The 18,643-nt window shown below is 33.9% G+C and overlaps 1 protein-coding gene across 1 annotated transcript; it reads left to right on the top strand.

The window, feature by feature from the left end:
- The first annotated feature begins 7,562 nt into the window (after positions 1-7,562).
- Positions 7,563-10,827, top strand: LOC136065801 (ATPase WRNIP1 homolog C26H5.02c-like). The gene is made up of 2 exons (XM_065769467.1): positions 7,563-9,404; positions 10,555-10,827. The coding sequence occupies exons 1-2, from the start codon at positions 7,746-7,748 to the stop codon at positions 10,825-10,827; spliced, it is 1,932 nt and encodes a 643-aa protein (XP_065625539.1). The 5' UTR covers positions 7,563-7,745.
- The last annotated feature ends 7,816 nt before the right edge of the window (positions 10,828-18,643 follow it).

Below are 18,643 nucleotides of genomic sequence, written 5' to 3'. Positions count from 1 at the left end.
TCAAGACAATAATCAAAGTATACTAATCAAAGGAGTGAGAAACAAATCATATGGCTCTGATACCAACTATGGTGTAATAAGAGAATTTTGATGGACTCCATACAGGCTACCGGAGCAAATGTCTCATCATAGTCTACTCCTTTCATCTGTGAGTATCCTTGAGCTACAAGACAAGCCTTGTTGTGGATCACATTACCCTCCTTATCAATTTTATTGTAGAATATCCATTTTGTGCCGATGATATACTCACCCTCCGGTCTAGGTACCAAAGTCCAAACATCATTCCTCTGAAACTAATGCAGTTCATCGTGCATAGCTTCAACCCAGCTTTAATCCTGAAGAGCTTCCTCAACTTTCAGAGGTTCAACCTGCGACAAGTAACAAGAATAAGACACAAAGTTAGCAACACATTTATCAACTATGCACTTCCTTAGTGTAAGTTCATTCATGTTCTCACTATAACTTCAAGAAGATGATTCAATTTGATCCTGGAAGAAGGTACTTTCTCCTCATGGGTTTCAGAATCAAGTGAAGTAGATAAGTCTACTGAATCTTCTACAACGCTTGGAGTATCTGGATTACTAGGAGATGTAGGCTCTTGTTCAATAATTTCTTGAACTTCCTTGGGCTGTGGAGGAAGAATTTCTTTGGGGATCTCCTTACCAAATTTCTCAAAACTGGAATCTAAAGATTCATCGATAACAACATTTACTGTTTTCCATTACCTTCATGGTTTTTTTGTTGTATACCCGATAAGCCTTGTTTGTAGAGGAGTATCCTAGAAATATTCTTTCATCACTTTGAAAGTCAAATTTTCCCACATTCTCTCTATCCTTGAGAATGAAAAAAGTACTTCCAAAGATTCTGAAATATTTGACATTTAGCTTCCTTCCCTTCCATAACTCATATGGAGTCTTCTTGGTACCGGGTCTAAAATTCACTCTATCAACCGTATGATAAGCAGTGTTGACGGCTTCTCCCCACAAGTTTCTAGCCACATCCTTGTTATGCAACATGGCTCTAGCCATCTCTTAAATAACCATGTTCTTCCTTTCTACTACACCATTCTGCTGAGGAGTAATAGGAGTAGAGAATTCCTGAGATATACTTGATCTTGTACAAAAGGACTCCATATATGAGTTCTCAAATTCTTTACCATGGTCAATTGGAATTCGATCAATCTTTAGGCTTTTTTCATTCTGCAATCCTGTGCACAAAACTTCAATGTGCTCAAGAGCATCAAACTTAGATCGTAGGAGAATGACCCAAGTGTACCTAGTGAAGTCATCCACCACAACCATGATGTATCTCTTTCCACCAAGAGACTCAGTTCTGGTTGGACCCATAAGATCCAAATGTAGTAGCTTCAATGGTCTAGATGTAGCAGATGTTTGAGTGCTCAGATGTTTAGCTTTTATCTGTTTCCCAAGCTGACATGGTCCACACACTACATTGCTCACTCTACTGAGCTTTGGTATCTCCAAAACTGACTCATACTTAGATACAATTGAAAGATGTTTGTAACTAGCATGTCCCATCCTTTGGTACCATAGATCATTTGGTAAACAAATGCTATTGCACACAATATCAGCATCAAGAACCAAGCCATAACAGTTTTCTAGAGTGCGAACACCACTGATGAGTTTCTTTCCAGACTCATCCATGACAAGGCATTTTTCCTTTGAGAATAGTACCATGAAGTCTTGATCACATATCTGACTTATGCTCAACAGGTTCACTCTCAGACCTTCTACATATATAATATTAGCAATGCCAAGTAGTCCAGGTAGAGATATGATTCTCTTTCCTTTAATCTGTGACTTGCTCCCATCACCAAAAGTGACATTTCTACCTTTCTTAGACTCGAAAACCTTGAAGAGAGATCGGTCTCCAGTTATGTGTCTTGAGCAACCACTGTCAAGGTACCACAAACACGTGTCCATAACCTTAAATGCTGACTTCACCATGAAGCACACTTCGTGCTTAGATGACAGATCAATGGGAATAGTGTTTTCTCTCATCTGTCTTTTATGAACTAAACCTTTAACTTTCACTCTTCTCAAACAAACTCCTTTGAACATTTTCATCTAGAGATAATCTAGTTTCTTCTTTATCAAACTGAGATCTTTTCCAATAGTCATCATAATGAAATTCAAATAACTTTTAGACTTGCATTTTCAGATACACTCCTAAGAATCCACTATTATTAAAACAAGCGGTTACAAGCAAAGGAATCCCAGCACCTTATACCAACTTACAATTGAACCCTTACCCCAATACTCAATTGGACTTGTTTTATAGTGACAATCTCTCCTTTTCAATGCATGGCTCCTGATACATGACTAACCAATTGCGCGGATCCCAGTACGCGACTTAATCACCAACTTGAGAAAGATGTTGGCTGCAAAGTTTTTCAGTTCATCTGGATGATAAAGATCATGAAGTTACTTGGTCACAAAACCCTATCATGTACAAACACAATAGCTTCTTCAAGAGAAAGATGAACTAGGGAAAATTCTATCTCCGATCACGATTTGCATGAACACAACTTTGCTTCACACTCGTGCAACATTTGACGGCCCTCAAAACAATTCTTATATATGTTTAGGGTTGTGAGAAAAGAAAGCCCAAACACATTCACGGATTGGATGAAAATCAGCTTGAAAAACTGAACTTCATAAACCTCAGCAGATACCCAATCTATCGAGCTAGCTGTCGAGCCACAAGCTTCAGCAGCTTTTAAACCTCGATAAATGCTAGCTGTCAAGCTTTAAAATCCTGCACTTACTGACTTAATTCTTGGACGGACTTGCATGGCTTTAACACTTGAACTTGAAACAAGGTTTCTTGAAGCATTAAATACATCCTAGATCTACCCAATTACAAGCAAAATACGTTTTGTCAAAGGATTAGCCAATTACATAAAATAGCTACATATGTTCCTAACAATGAATCACATGTGTCCTAACAGTCGTGTATGTTGGAGTAAAACTCCTAAATAAACATGACGGAACACCTTGTGGATCTCTCAAGTAGAGATTCCCAATCTTGAGTCCAAATGACTTCAAGTAGAGGAGTGTCAGCAAAATCTAACAGAATAACCTGGCATTCTAGATGAACGCCACGTTCCTAGAAGTTCTCAAAGAATTCTGTCTTGGCCTTCTCATCACGGAACCGGATATGAAATGGAACAGGAGGAAGAGCAGAAGAGGATGACCCAGATCCATGACGAGGGTTTCAAGCCGGAGTGGATTTTTTCTGTTTGGGTGCCATTAGGAGGTTCTATTCAAGAGAGAGAGAAAGAAAGAATAGAAACACAACACAAGTTTAGAATAAAAAGAAGGAAAAGAATGTATGCATGAAAAATGCATGAAATTATGACATGTAAAAGTAAAGACATCATGGGTGACACCCAATCCAATGCTAGCAGCACTCATATCAATAATCAAGCACACACATCTAATTATGCATGAAACATAGTTATAATGCAAATGGAATGTAATGCATGAGCATATGATGCCAGATTCACAAAACCCAACCCACAATATTCACAAAAAACTTAAAAACCCAAAAAATATAGCAAAAACCCCCAAAACCTAGGTCTAATGCATGAAATGCATGAAAAAGAGAGGGTTTAGAACACTTACCAAGTGGATCTACCTTGGATTAGGCCCAAAATCACTTGGGTGAAAGGGTTTTAGTGAGAAATTAGGGTTTGAGTCGAGGGAGAAGAGATATCTGTTAAGAGAAAAGGAGAGAAAAGAAATATGAATCACATCTTAGCTATATATAGAAAACATAGCTCAATGGATAAAGATTTCTATCGAGAATCTGTCGGGCACTAAATCTTGACAGAAAAGAATCTATCAAGAATCTGTCGACGGTTAAAGAAAGATCTTAATGGATCGAAGATCTGTCGAGAATCTATCGATCAGACAGAGAGAACAAGAATTTTGCTCGAGTGATCGAAGAAGATTACTTACTTTTATTCATTTTCATTCTTTCTATTCCTTTATTTTAAAACATCCATTCAAGGTTACTTAATTCCATTCCATTCCTTTCCCTTACTTAAATACATTCAATTTCATTCAATTCCTTTCTATTCCCTTATGATCATTCCATTCAATTCCCATATGAACTCCCAAACGAAGCCTAAGTGAGAGGGAATGGAATGGGTAGGAGGGAACACTCATTCCTCTATATTCCCTTAAAACCTCAAATTTTCATTCCCCTCGAAATTGGAATGAATAGGAGGGAATAGAATAGATTTAATGAATTTTTTACAAAAACTCCCAAAATACTCCTATATATTCAACCCTTTATCTTAAATAGTGGTCTAATAGTAATATTGTCATAACATGATTATATTCAATTCCTTCCATGTTACTCCCAAACAAGATTACTTACATTCTATTCATTTTCATTCATTTCCATTCCTTTATTTTAAAACATCCAATCAAGATTACTTAATTCCATTTCATTCCATTCCTTTTCATTCATTTCCCTTACTTAAATACATTCCATTCCATTCCTTTGCATTCCCTTATGATCATTCCATTCAATTACCTTATGAACTCCCAAACGAAACCTTAGAGAATTTTTTTTGGAAGGTGATTCTAGCACCATTCAGGGCCGATTGAACTATAGATGCAATTGATGCAATCGCCTAAGGCCCCTAAATAAAAGAAGGCCCCCACTTTTATATATATATATATATATATAATATTAATCTATATATTTTAATTTAAAAAAAATTAAATCCATTTATTGGTCAATAGAATGCATTAAAAAGGTCACATTATATCCTAAAATACAAAACATTAAAAAAAGAAAAAACAAAAATAGTCAAAATTCGGCTAACAAAATTAAATTTTAGGAGACAAATTCATTAACTCATTCTTGAAATACGCTAAAATCAAAATTAATACATGAAAAATTCATTAATAAATAATAATACAACGTTGTGGGTTCTAGTTAGCTCAACTGGTAAAGTCTTTGATGGTTGAATAAAAGATCTAGGGTTCAATCTCCGCCTACACCAAAAACCGATTGGTATCTTGATCTGATGATAAAGAGTTATTATCAGGAGCGAACACCATAGATTGAAACTCTCTCAAAAAAAAAAAAAAAATACAACATAAATGTCTTGAAACATGCTAAAATAGAGATTATAAATTTCTAAAACAAAGATTATAAATAATGTGTTTGAACTTTGTGAAAGAGTGTAATTAAGTGTGTGTGTGTGTGTGTGTGTGTGTGTGTGTGTGTGTGTTTAACAGTTAGTTTGTTTCTCAAAAAACAAAAAAAAAAAAAAAAAAAAAAAAAAAAAAAAAAAAAAAAAAATCTAAAACAAAAGAAAAAATCTCTCATCTCTCTACCTCTCCATATATATTCTTACATTTCTTTTCTTCATCTTGATTCTTGAATCCTTGATCTTTTTCTATAAGCTTTCTTTTATGAACAAAGTTTCTCTCCAAACTAGTTTGGAGAGAAACATTACAAACTCGTCATATATATTTATATTGAGTGTGAATTTTGAAAATCAAACCGTTAGATTGCATATTCTTATTACATCCTTAATGCTTACAAAATTTCAAGAAAATCAAAGATCAATTGCTATGTCATCAAATAAATATTATAATTTCAAGTTTTTGTAGTCTAAAATTGTATATAAAAGTAATTTAATTGATCAAATAATAAATAAAATCCGATTTGAACGAAATTTGATATGCATGTTAAGAACATAAGGAACATGAAATTCAATGGTTAGATTTTTAAAATTCACAACCAAAAAAGAAATATATGAGAAGTTTGAAGAGTTTCTCTCCAAACTACTCTTCAAACTAGTTTGGAGAGAAACTTTGTTCTTCTTTTACTTGGTCATTCTTCGCAACAAATTTGTTGCTTTCTGACAAGGGAACAAAGTTGCTCATAAGCTTACTAGACTAGCTTGTAATTTTCCCACTTTTAATGTTTGGATGGATGATGTTCCTCCATACATTGCTACTGTGTATCTTTCTGAATTGGTTTAATGAAACTCCCCCTATCTTCTTGGGGCGAATTCTCAAAAAAAAAAAAAATTATTGCTTTCATAGTAGATTCAAGATTGAAGAGTGGCAGTGTGGGCATAGCAGAGGTAACCCCTTTCTCCCTCTCTGTCTCTCCAAAATTTTCAGGTAGATTTAAGATTGAAGAGTGTTGGCTTTTTATTCAATTTCAATATTTCAAATTATATTTTTTTAATTTTGCTTGACAAGACAACACACTAGCTGATTGGCACTGCACAGTGCACACAACATAGCACAATCTGCACAAAGGTGAAAGGCCAGAGGCCCATAGCTCACAGCTGCCCCCCACACACTAACCCACCCACACTATATGCACACAGCTACACATTTTGAATAAAGGTCATAGCTCACAGCTAGCCCCCACACACTAACCCACCCACACTCAATGTATAGTTGTATACGCACATCTTTTACTTTTCCTCTTTTTTTTTTTTTTTTAATGCAAAATTTTACTTTGTCGATTATTATAAGTTATCACACCAATTAATAATTTGATGTATATAATATCAAATCATTTGTATTATAGTGATACTAATTTATTGAATAATTAATATTTAAATATTAAAAAAAATGCCTCACTTAAAATTTTCACCTAAAAGGCTTCCAAAGTTGTTGAACCGGCCTTGGCACCATTGTCATGAGTTTCGTAATGTCACCTTCTCTTATGTGCGTCGATAAGGTAATAGGCTTACACATCTGTTAGTAAAACATGCTCTAGGCGTGGTTGATTATCTGCTTAGATTGAAGAGTGTCGTTGTTTCTTAGTAGGGATGACAATTTTGCCTCGCCCCGCTTTGACCACCCCGCCCCATGCGGGTTTTCCCCGCCTTGCAAAAGTGGTGGGGCGGGGATGGGGCAATATTTTGTGCGGGGATGGGTTTAGTATTTTTATCCCCAACCCACCCCGCCCCGCCACGTCCCCACCCCACACTAATAAGAACTATAATTGTAAATTTAATAAACCCTAAATCACTAATATTTAAAGGGAAACACAAGTGTACAAGATATGAGATAAAATATTTTTTATTCTTAAACCCTTTTGCTATTGGCGCCTCTGACCCATCCCTCTTCTTTGTAGTCCATAAAGTATTATAGTAATACTAATTTATTGAATAATTAATATTTAAATAATAAAAAAAATGCCCCACTTAAAATTTTCACCTAAAAGGCTTCCAAAGTTGTTGAACCGGCCTTGGCACCATTGTCATGAGTTTCGTTATGTCACCTTCTCTTATGTGCATCGATAAGGTAATAGGCTTATACATCTGTTAGTAAAACATGCTTTAAACATGGTTGATTATTTTGCTTTAATTGAAGAGTGTCGTTGTTTCTTAGAACAAACTCTTATTTATAATGTATTTTTATCTTTAAATTTTGAGAGAAGTTGTTATCTTTTCATCAAAAAAAAAAAGTTTTAATGATTTTTGGACCAAATATTATATATATATATACACACACACACACACAAACGTGGCAAACAAAGAAAGAACGCTGTCCATTCCGTCTTGTGTCTTTTCAGTTTTCCCTTTTGGAGCCAAAAAGTGGGCTAAAAAGTACATAAAACTTTACTTTTAACAAAAGAAGCCAAGAAATTAGAGTTCTCATCACCACTCCAGACTTGTCATAGACCAACCAAAATTTCTCTGCCAGACTCCGAACTCCCCCAATTCCGAAAAGATGATGGAAGAGAATGAAATGGAGATGGAACAGCTACTGAGTATGGGCTTTCCAGACGAATTGGCAGCCCAAGCCTTAGCCGCCACCGGTGGCAAATCCACTCTCAAAGCCACCGAATGGATTCTCAACCATAAATCTACCCCCGCCGCCGCCGCCACCACCACCACCACCACCCCTACTTCTACTCCTCCTCCTATCAACAACAACCCATCTCCATTCCAACCCAAACTCGACCGTTTCTTCCACTTCCATTCCAAACCCTCCACCACCAACAACAGTTCCCCACCACCTCCCAACGCCGCACCTCAACAAGAACAACCACAAAAATCAACAAATCCAATCTCCAAGCGTCCCAAACTATTACTCTCAAAAAACCCACTTCCACAACAACAACAAAACGACAAGCCCCACGAGCCCTTAGCAGAGCGCATGCGACCTCGTACCATAGACAACGTTGTCGGGCAAGACCACCTTCTTGGCACAAACTCTCTCCTTCGCTCCGCAATCCAATGCAATCGCCTCCCTTCTATTGTCCTCTGGGGTCCTCCTGGTACTGGTAAGACCTCCATTGCCAAAGCCATTGTTAATTCCTGTTCTTCCTCTTCTTCTTGTTCTTATAGATTTGTTTCACTATCTGCTGTTACTTCTGGGGTTAAGGATGTTAGGGACGCGGTTGAGGATGCTAGAAAACTAAGAGTTTCGTATAGTAAGAGGACTGTGTTGTTTGTGGATGAGGTTCATAGGTTCAATAAGTCTCAACAGGACTCTTTCTTGCCGGTTATTGAAGATGGGAGTATTGTCTTCATGGGTGCCACTACTGAAAACCCGTCTTTCCATTTGATCACACCTTTGTTGTCTCGGTGTCGGGTTTTAACTCTTAATCCCTTGAAACCCCATCATGTTGTGGTCCTGCTTAAGTGGGCCACGGACGATTTGGACAAGGGATTGGCACGGAGTGTAGGGATGCGTGTTGATGTGAATGAGGAAGCTGTTGAGTTTATATCTGCGAATTGTGACGGTGATGCTCGTGTGGCATTGAATGCTTTGGAGATTGCTGCTATTTCAGCGGCTGCCCGAGTTCATGGGGACCAATCTAAAGGTGTAGAAGGAGAAACCCAAGGTGGGAATTTGTTGGAAAATGAGGAAAATGGGGTCTGTTCTTTGAAAGCCATTGTCACACTGGATTATGCTAAGGAGGCACTTCAGAGTAAGCATCTTGCTTATGACAAAGATGGTGATGAGCACTATAATCTGATCAGTGCACTTCACAAATCTATGAGAGGAAGTGATGCAGATGCTGCAACTTATTGGTTGGCAAGAATGTTAGAAGGAGGCGAACAACCTCTCTATATTGCACGGAGATTGATAAGGTTTGCAAGTGAGGATGTTGGGTTGGCGGACCCATCTGCACTTAACCAGGCTGTTGCATGCTACCAAGCCTGCCATTTTTTGGGAATGCCTGAGTGCAATGTGATTCTTGCACAATGTGCGGCTTATTTGGCTTTGGCTCCCAAGTCTGTCTCTGTATATCGAGCTATAGAGGCTGCACAGAAAGTAGTGAGGGAATCAGTTGGACAGAATGAGGGAGTGCCTCTTCATCTGAGGAATGCACCAACGAAGTNGGGGTTTAAGGTTTTTGAGATTGGACTGAGGGCCAAGGTCGAACTGTGATGATGTCATAATTAATTTAAAAATTATTTAAAATATAAATAAATATAATAAATTAATATAAATGGAAAAAATGACTAAAATAGCTCCAAAAATAAAAAATAAAAACCATCTTTCAAATGTATTTTTTTATACCAATGGAATATTATTAATTGTTAAAAAAATAATAATAAAAAGAAAAATTATTAATTCACATTATACTATCAAGATAAGATAGAATTATATTATAGACAAATTTTTTTTTTACAGAATTATATATTTTTATGCAAATGTGTATGATATTTGCCCTTGTTTAATCCATAATATAAATTTTAATTTACAGTAACACATGAATTTTTTTTTTTTTTTTTTTTTTTAACAATAACACATGAATTTGACATATGAATACGTGGGTTTGTAGTACCAATAAATTACTGCAATTAGATATTTAAATGTCTTATAAAAAATGTAATTAAATGAAAATGGTTTAAAAAAATTTAAAAGCAAATTAATGGTGGAAACATGGCCACATATCCAACCTCTTCATGGGGAAGGGGTAGTGTCTGCCATATTGGTAGACAACTTTATTGGTAAAAGAAAAAAAAAAATCTTAGACTCTTGATTTCTTTTGGTTTTGCCGTTTTGGGTATCAGTGATGGTGGAAGAAAGGAAACCCCAAAGAAGCAAGAAGAATAATTGCAGAAAGAAAACACAGAAGATTGGAGAAGAAGGAAAACTGGAAAACGCAGAAGAAGCAGAGTAACGATAAGGTTTGTGCTTTTCATTTCTATTTTATTTTGTGGACTTGGTGTGTTTTGGGACTGAATAACGTCAACGCCCCCCATCTTTTTTTTTTTTTAGCTTCAGCCTGACCCGTCAGACCCAGCCACGCGGATTTTAAAGGACTACAGTTTCCGGTTAACGGGTCGGACCGTAAGGTCCGGTCCGGATTTCAAAATCATTAATAGAACAGAGATAAAAAACATTTCTGACACCCAATTATAAGCACTCCAAACCAATCCAAAAAGGGAGAAAAAAAAAAAAGTCCATTAAAGAAACTCTTAACACACAAATACTCAGACCGAACCAAATGGTAAAAACTTGGGGGGGTGGGAAATCCAAACATATAGGGAAAAAAATTACTGTTATCTTTTCCTAGCAGCTATCGAGGCACTGGCAGCTATCACGGCACTGGCAGATATCAAGGCACTGGCAGCTATCACGGCACTGGCAGCCCTGGCGCCACTGGCAGGCTGGCAGCCCTCGTGGCCCTCGTGGCCCTGGCGACCCTGATGGCCCTGGCGGCCCTCGGGGCCCTGATGGCCCTGGCAGCCCTGGTGGTCCTGGCGGCCCTGATGACCCTTTCAGCCCTGGTGGCCCTGGCGGTCCTGATGGCCCTTTCGGCCCTGGCGGCCCTTTTCGCCGGCGAATGTAAATCGCCACTACGATTAAGCCAAGTAATATTATTAGAGCCAAGATACACCCCAGCACGAACCGCACGGATACTGATTGTGTTTGACTTGGTGGAACCCATATGTTGTCATCAGGAGTGCAAGGGGGACATGGGAGAAAATGCGGGATTGGAGGATTCTCAAATGCTGGCACTGTCGGTGGTGGAGGCGGAGTAAGGGAGGGAAATGTGGGGAAGGGTCGTGGTGGTGGTGGTTGTGGAGAGAGGGTTGGAATTAGTGGTGGTGGTGGTTGTGAAGAGAGGGTTGGAATTAGTGGTGCGATGATGGTGGTAAACAGCATGAAGAACAGGGCAAACATGGTTGAAATATTTGGATTTTGGAGTTGGAGGTGAAGCTCCGTCTGCTCTGAAATACCCACAAAGCCATGCTTTTTATAGTTGCTTGGATCACCATCGTTTGGTAGGTAGTCTCAGGCAGTCTCAGACTTCACCAACCTTATTTTTATTTTTTTGGATGAACATCTTTTGTTTTGTTATTTTTTCATGTTCTGCTGCTAAAAGCCTCAAACAATAGAAAGCTTAAAATACTCCGAAAACAAAAAAACAACCCCAAAAAAAGAAAAGAAAAGAAAAAAGAGCTCACTGCTTTAAGCCCACATGGGCCATGGGCCCATGCGACATAGACCTTTTTATTTTTATTTTATTTCTATAAAGCATCGTAGACCTTTTGTGGAAGATAGAAGTTTTTGATGATCATATTTATTTTATCCTAGCTAATTAATTATAAAAAATGCAAAAGTCCTTCAAAAAAATGCCAATAGGGTTCACTATTCACAAAAACCTTACATTCGGTGAGCCATTTTTCATAATATTTTACCACATGCTGCAATTACATCTAAATATTGATGTTACATCTACAACCAGTCAACCACAACTGAATATTTAGTAATGTATAATAATGCATGCACCCACTTTCCTGTTGAATTGTCTATACCGGGACGTGATGGGTTTCTCACAAAACTGTCTTGTGCTTTGCCCCGCACGAAATGGTTGTTAACTTCTCAGTAGTGGCTTGTGTGGCAGTCCTGATACTGTGGTGTTTCAGGTAGTTGATTTCCAGTTGGGTTGGATTTCGCGTGCATGTGTAATTTCAACTCTTTCTTTTAATAAAACCGCTCGTTCATACAAGTTCACTTGGTGTATCTTGAAAAAATTACACATTTTGAAGATCATAGTCACAGTGGCAGCTCCATGTAATTTTTCTAGGGAGTAAGCAAAAAGAGGAATCTTAGGTACAGCGGAGGAGCCAAGAAATTTTCCTAAGGAAGGCCAAGTTAGTTATGCCTACATTGTGTTAATGAGTTAAGCTTATGTTAGTTAAGCCCACATTGGCTCAAAATGCAAAAAACTCAAGTTAATTTGGCCCAAATTGTGGCCAAAAATAAATTACTTTATTTCATAAATTAACTTTAAGTAAACTTGTGCCTACATTTTTTCCACTATACTAAATTATTTGCACTTAGGTTTGAACTTACCTTTTTACATTTTAGAGCTTTTCTAAGGAGTTGTATCTAATGTTTTACATTTAGGATAAACCATTGGTTGACTAAGACTATGACTTCAAAGGGATTAAGAAGAAGAAGAAGAATTACATAAGAGCCTCTTATCTTGCCTACCATCTTCAAATGCATTTTATTATTATTATTATTATGATAAAATAGAAAATCCAATTGGATATACATTTTACAGCCCTGAGACAAGTCAATATGAAGAATTGTCATTTTCTTAGTTTTTTATTTTATTTTATTTTTTATTTTTTTATTTTTTAAATTTTAAAATTGACTTTGTATGTGATATTGAGTTTGCAATTTGGTACTCTTTTTAGTGAAAATATACAAGTAGTCAAATTAATGGAATGATGTAGCTAAGTTTTGGATTTCAGGAATTCAGAATTTGAGTCAACCCCAATGAAGAGAAATAGTGCTTTAGAGTGTTTAAGGATCCATGGCTTGGAGCTAAAGTGATATATTAGCATATATTTAGTATTTTTTCTCCTGTGGTCCTATGGATATTGGCTATGGTATTTGTAAAATTATCTTAATTCTGTAGAAAAGAATAGGTTGCAGTGGTTGAAGGCTACTACAACCTGTGCAATGTTTTTAATGTCTAATATTTGTGCTTAGATGCTCTAGAAGTGTAGAGCTTTTTTTTTTTTTTTTTTTCATTTTTTTTAATGTTTTCTTCACTTCTTCATGTATTCTTACTTTAATTTTGTTAACTTAAAGTACATAAAGTGAGTGGACATGTGATGAATTGATGATAAATTAATTGGTGATTTTAGCACAGTTTCTTCTCTGGAAAGGTTATGAAAACTTAAAGAATTATGAGGTTATTTTTCTCTTTGCAACAAGTAATATATTGTGTCTTAATACAAGTTGTAGCAAGTAATATATTAAGTCTTGGATTATCGTTTAGCAAAAAAAATTCTTGGGTTATCAGATTATGTGTTAATTTTCTTCTCCATGTGTTGGTTTACCAATGAGAAATTAAATTTATGTGGTAGATTTCGGGAATAGGATAATTATTGCTTAATTTGTAAAAAATGACTGTTTTATCTCCAACAAAAACTTATTATTTTATCATGATTTAGATTCTNGAAAATTTCATTAATTTTATTTTGGGGTTAGGCGTACTTCGAATGAAGTTTATGCGTGTGTCAATCACAAAAATTAATTGAAGTGTGTGAGGAGATCTAGCACCAAAAACTGAACCCATTCATACCCCCACATATTCTAACATGGCTTAATTTGCCTATACAATTACATCGTTTAAGTTTTTTTTTTATTCATCTACATCGTTTAAGTTACTGTTACAAAATTAATAAATTTAGCATTTACATATTAGATGCTGTAAAATATTTGGAAGGCTCAATAAAAGACATTGCATTATAATCTTCTTTGTTGGACATTGTCATATATATAGGTGGATGGAATTTTTAGAATACATTTTTATAATCCAAATATTGTTTACCTTATGAGTTCATTGTATATTATTGTAGTTATGTCATTGAACAAAAGCATATTATTTATGGACAAAAAACTAATCAATTAACAATCACATTAGAAACAAGACATTGAAGGTTAATTTAATCACATTAGAAACAAGACATTGAAGGTCAATTTGAAAAATTAAGAGCTATCAATTTAAATACTAAGTAATATTTAATATAAGAAAATCCAAAAGAGATAACATATTCTTTTTATTACATTTATCTATTATATGAATTGAATGATTTTTACTAGTTCAATAAATTCAAACAGTAGTTTTTATAAATTTCTGTTATTTTAGTTAATATATACCAAAAATTTTATAATCATATTAATTGAAAACAATATTACGCACATCTATACTATTATTTAAGGGGCTGTACCTGATTTGGACCAGATTTTTTTTTTCCACAATACCCCAATTTCTCTAGGTTTAAGTAAAGATAAAACTAAAGGATAATTTGGTAAAATATATGTCTAACTTGCACTAAAATATTGCCTACAAAATAGAAACACTCTTCCACTAACCTACTTTTTTTTTTTTTAAATGCTTTATTATTAAAAGGAAAAAAAAACACCCCACATACTGATAGTTAAAAAAAAAAAAAAAGAAAAAAAAGACATGTACTGATAAAAAAAAAAAAAAACTAACACACTTAAATGTCCACTAACCCACTTTTATTGTTTTTTTAAAAATACTTTATTACTATTATTTAAAAAAAAAAAAAAAACACCCCACGTACTGATAGTTTAAAAAAAAAAAAAACACTAACACATGTAAATGTGGGTGTTCAAATACATCTACAGTTATTGCCAAAAAAAAAAAAAAAAAAAAACTAGGTGTACACCCATATTTTAGTCACATACACAACTCCAAACTGTTACCTAACAAATTTAAATCTCCCCAATAGTTATAATGTTATCAAATTACTTCCCATCTCTTCCATAAAAAAGAAAATACTCCTCATCTCCATCCTCAAGTCCCTACTTTTTATATTAAGAGGAACAATAGCAATAGGTGACTACATGCTAGAGGAAGCCACTTAAAAAGGTATTTACTCATCATTTTCCTTCCATTCATGTCAAATAATTTTATCTTTTATGTTTTTTCAAATCTTTTTCACCAAATTCTATTTAATACCATTGTTCTGTAGCTTCTTTTGGAATTTGTTATTTACAGCATATTAATTAAACTCAACAGCTATGAGACTTACATAGCGGATGTGTAGTCAACAGCAAAAATGTAAGTATCTTTCATCCATTCATTATTTACTTTCTTGTATTTGGTTTATATTTTGTTCCCTTACTTTGTTATCATTATCCTTTCCATACCATTATTTTGTCTTAAATATATATATATATATATATATATTTATACTACTATTTAAGGGCTGCACTTGTTTGGATCAGATTTTTTTTTGGTTCCAAAATACCCCTATAGCCTATATTTAAGTAGGGGCAAAACTTGGTAAAAATCTTCTTTAACTTATACATAAAACACTGTCTACAAAATAGGAACACACTCCCAGTACACTCACGTTGGTTTTCAAACTCAAATTGCTTCTTTTTGAGTTCTCCAATTCTCTCAATTCTATGTTATTCTTCTTTTCACCATTATCATCATTGTTAAGAAACTCCTCTCACTCACCTCTTTGCTTCAGATTTCACTACAAACAACAACAACAACAGTAGCAGCAGATAGATTTGAGGTAAGCTCTTTCTGACTTCAATTTATCTCTCTATTTGGCCATGTTTTGCTTATTATTTTCCTTAATCTCATCTCATGAGGGATCTTTTTTGTTTTGTTTGTTTGTTTGTCTTCCTTAATCTCATCTCACGAGGGATCTAAATAGTAGATTCTCTTTGCAACAAGTAATATATTGTGTCTTAATACAAGTTGTAGCAAGTAATATATTAAGTCTTGGATTATCGTTTAGCAAAAAAAATTCTTGGGTTATCAGATTATGTGTTAATTTTCTTCTCCATGTGTTGGTTTACCAATGAGAAATTAAATTTATGTGGTAGATTTCGGGAATAGGATAATTATTGCTTAATTTGTAAAAAATGACTGTTTTATCTCCAACAAAAACTTATTATTTTATCATGATTTAGATTCTAAAAGGAAAAAAAAAAAAAAAAACTCCCACGTAAAATAGTGCCTAGTTACAAAATAGGACTACACTTTGTTATCATTATCCTTTCCATATCATTATCTTATCTTATCTTATCTTTTATTTATTTATTTTTCTTTTATTTGGTCAGTTTGATGGATGTTTAAGTATTTTCTCTAATTAATGACTATTTTTTAAAGAATAGGAATGATATATATTGATTTGTCTTTTTTTTTTTTTGGTGGTTATCGGGTTTCACTCATTATTTTAGTGTATGTGTTCTAAGTGGTGCCCTCTCTTCCTTTTATTATTTTTGTTTGTTGTTTTTCCTACATTTAAGTCTTACTCTCTATTTTTTTTTAGGATGACATATCAACAATTTGGTCAAATTGCATAGTAGACAAATTGGATGAATTTGGGTGAGTGAAGTGGTAGTCACTCTATCAAGTAGCTGTTAAAAAACATTTTTTTTTTTTTTTGGTAAATATCCTACATTATGAAATTTAATATTGTCTTTCTTTGTGCCTTTTATTGCACATTTGATGATTTTGTAAGTAATTGTTATATATGCAAATTTGCAAAAGCAAGAATGATACTAGAGAATTTATCATTAAAGATAAAATTTTAAAATTGTGGTGAAAATTGCTTTTAAATAATAGACTAACTTTTAGGGGTAAAAACCTACACCCTTAAATATAACTTATATTGATAGTTTAAAATGTTACTTCATTTTAAATTTTAAAATTGGTAAAATTTATTCTGATCCAAAATAACTTACCAAAGGCAAAAAGATTCCAAACAAACCATGCTTTTTGAATTTGCATCAAGTGTTACGTGTCCTCAATTTATAAATTTGCATCAACGTTTTTTTTTTTTTTGAGGATGGTGAGTCCTTTAACGTTGGTTTCCTATTTTTTTGCAACTTCAAGCAAAAAAAAAAGAAAGAAATCCCTATGTTTTAGGTATTTTAATAATATGCCAGCACTGTTTTACGTTAATTTTAATTTAAAAAATTTTGTTTTAAGTATTTTTATTCCTAAAATTTTGCCTATTATTTAGATCCTAAAGCAAGAATGATACTGGAGAACTTATCTTTAAAGATAAAATTTTAAAATTGTGCTAAAAGTTGCTTCTAAAAAAAATAATAGATTAACTTTTAGGGGTAAAAACTTACACCTTTAAATATATCTTATATTTGATAGTTTAAAATGTTACTTCATTTAAAATTTAAAAAATTGGTAAATTTTAATTTGATCCAAAATAACTTACCAAAAGACAAAAAGACTCCAAACAAACCATGCCTTTTGAATTTGCATCAAGTGTTATGTGTTCTCAGTTAATAAATTTGCATCATTTTTTTTTTTTTTGAGGGTGGTGAGTCCTTCAACGTTGGTTTCATTTTTTTTTTTTTTTTACAACTTCAAGCCAAAAGAAAAAGAAAAAGAAAAAAGATCCTGATGTTTTAGGTATTTTAATAATATGCCACACTATTTTACATTAAATTTTTTTTAAAAAAATGTTTTAATTATTTTTATTCCTAAAATTTTGCCTATTATTTAGATATTACTTAGAAGTAATTTCTTCCATGATTTTATACTTATACTAGCCTCTAAGCACGCGCTCACGCGCGTGCTCAGAGGCTCTTCTATTTTTTGGATAAAGGTTAATTTAGAGCATTTATTATAATTTGAGATTACTACATTTTCTAATCATAAAAAAAATCTAGGGGTGTGATGAAAAATTATTTCTTCACACATGACCAATAACCACAAGAAAAGAGCAATCACCAAAATTTACTAATAAAAAATAAAAATCATGTCCCAAAATAAAAATCAAGTCTAAAAAAAAAAATCAGCCCTAGAAAATCAAAAGAAAAAAAAAGAATAGAAAAGAAAAAGGGGAAGAGGCAAGTTACTGCACACGTCATTTTAGATAAATAAAAGCTGGTCGAAACAGTTGGAACATAATTTGTAATATTTTATATAAGACGATTTAGAAAATGTTTACACATATTATAAAGAAAAAGTAAACTAAATAAAGTAAAGAAATATATATATTTTGAGATATCAAATTTTAGTTTTGTAGCTTCATGTAAATTTGTAGCATTCTCAACGTAAGATTATTATTATTTTAAATCATGAAACCAAAAGTAAATTCAAAAAAGTAATTGGACCATGAAAATCAACTAATTTTTGTTGTATTCACATACTGCATACCATGAAATGAATGCATGTCCAACTCTTTTACTGTCTTCCACTAATTGATAGTATGACATTAAGATATGATGTGGGTATATGCATAGTGCATATGCATATGTCTTACAATGATTTAAAACCATGGTAGAATATAGCTTTACATTATGGACCAAATATTCTCTCTACTTATATACACAAAACAAAAACTATCCAACCAAAGTACCCAAACCAAAATTATATTTAAGCCCCTAATTTTTTTTAAAATTTACTCATAGCGCTTGATGGTGGTGGAAGGCCAGTATGATGAAGGTAGCGCCCCTCAAATTCCTCCCTCTCTCTCTTAAAATGCTTTATCAATCTTAAGTTTTTTATTTGGTAATAGTGAAACAACGAATTTCATTTAACAATCCACAACATTTTTATATCTCTCTATCTCTCCCTAGGGCCTTATCTAGTTAGTTATTATTATTACTCCTTAATTATTATT

This window comes from Quercus suber, unplaced genomic scaffold, assembly GCF_002906115.3.
Source record: "Quercus suber isolate HL8 unplaced genomic scaffold, Cork oak 2.0 scaffold_1171, whole genome shotgun sequence".
In the NCBI taxonomy this organism is placed as follows: Eukaryota; Viridiplantae; Streptophyta; class Magnoliopsida; order Fagales; family Fagaceae; genus Quercus; species Quercus suber.
Note: the sequence above shows the minus strand (reverse complement) of the source record. Positions and strands in the feature narration are given on the sequence as shown.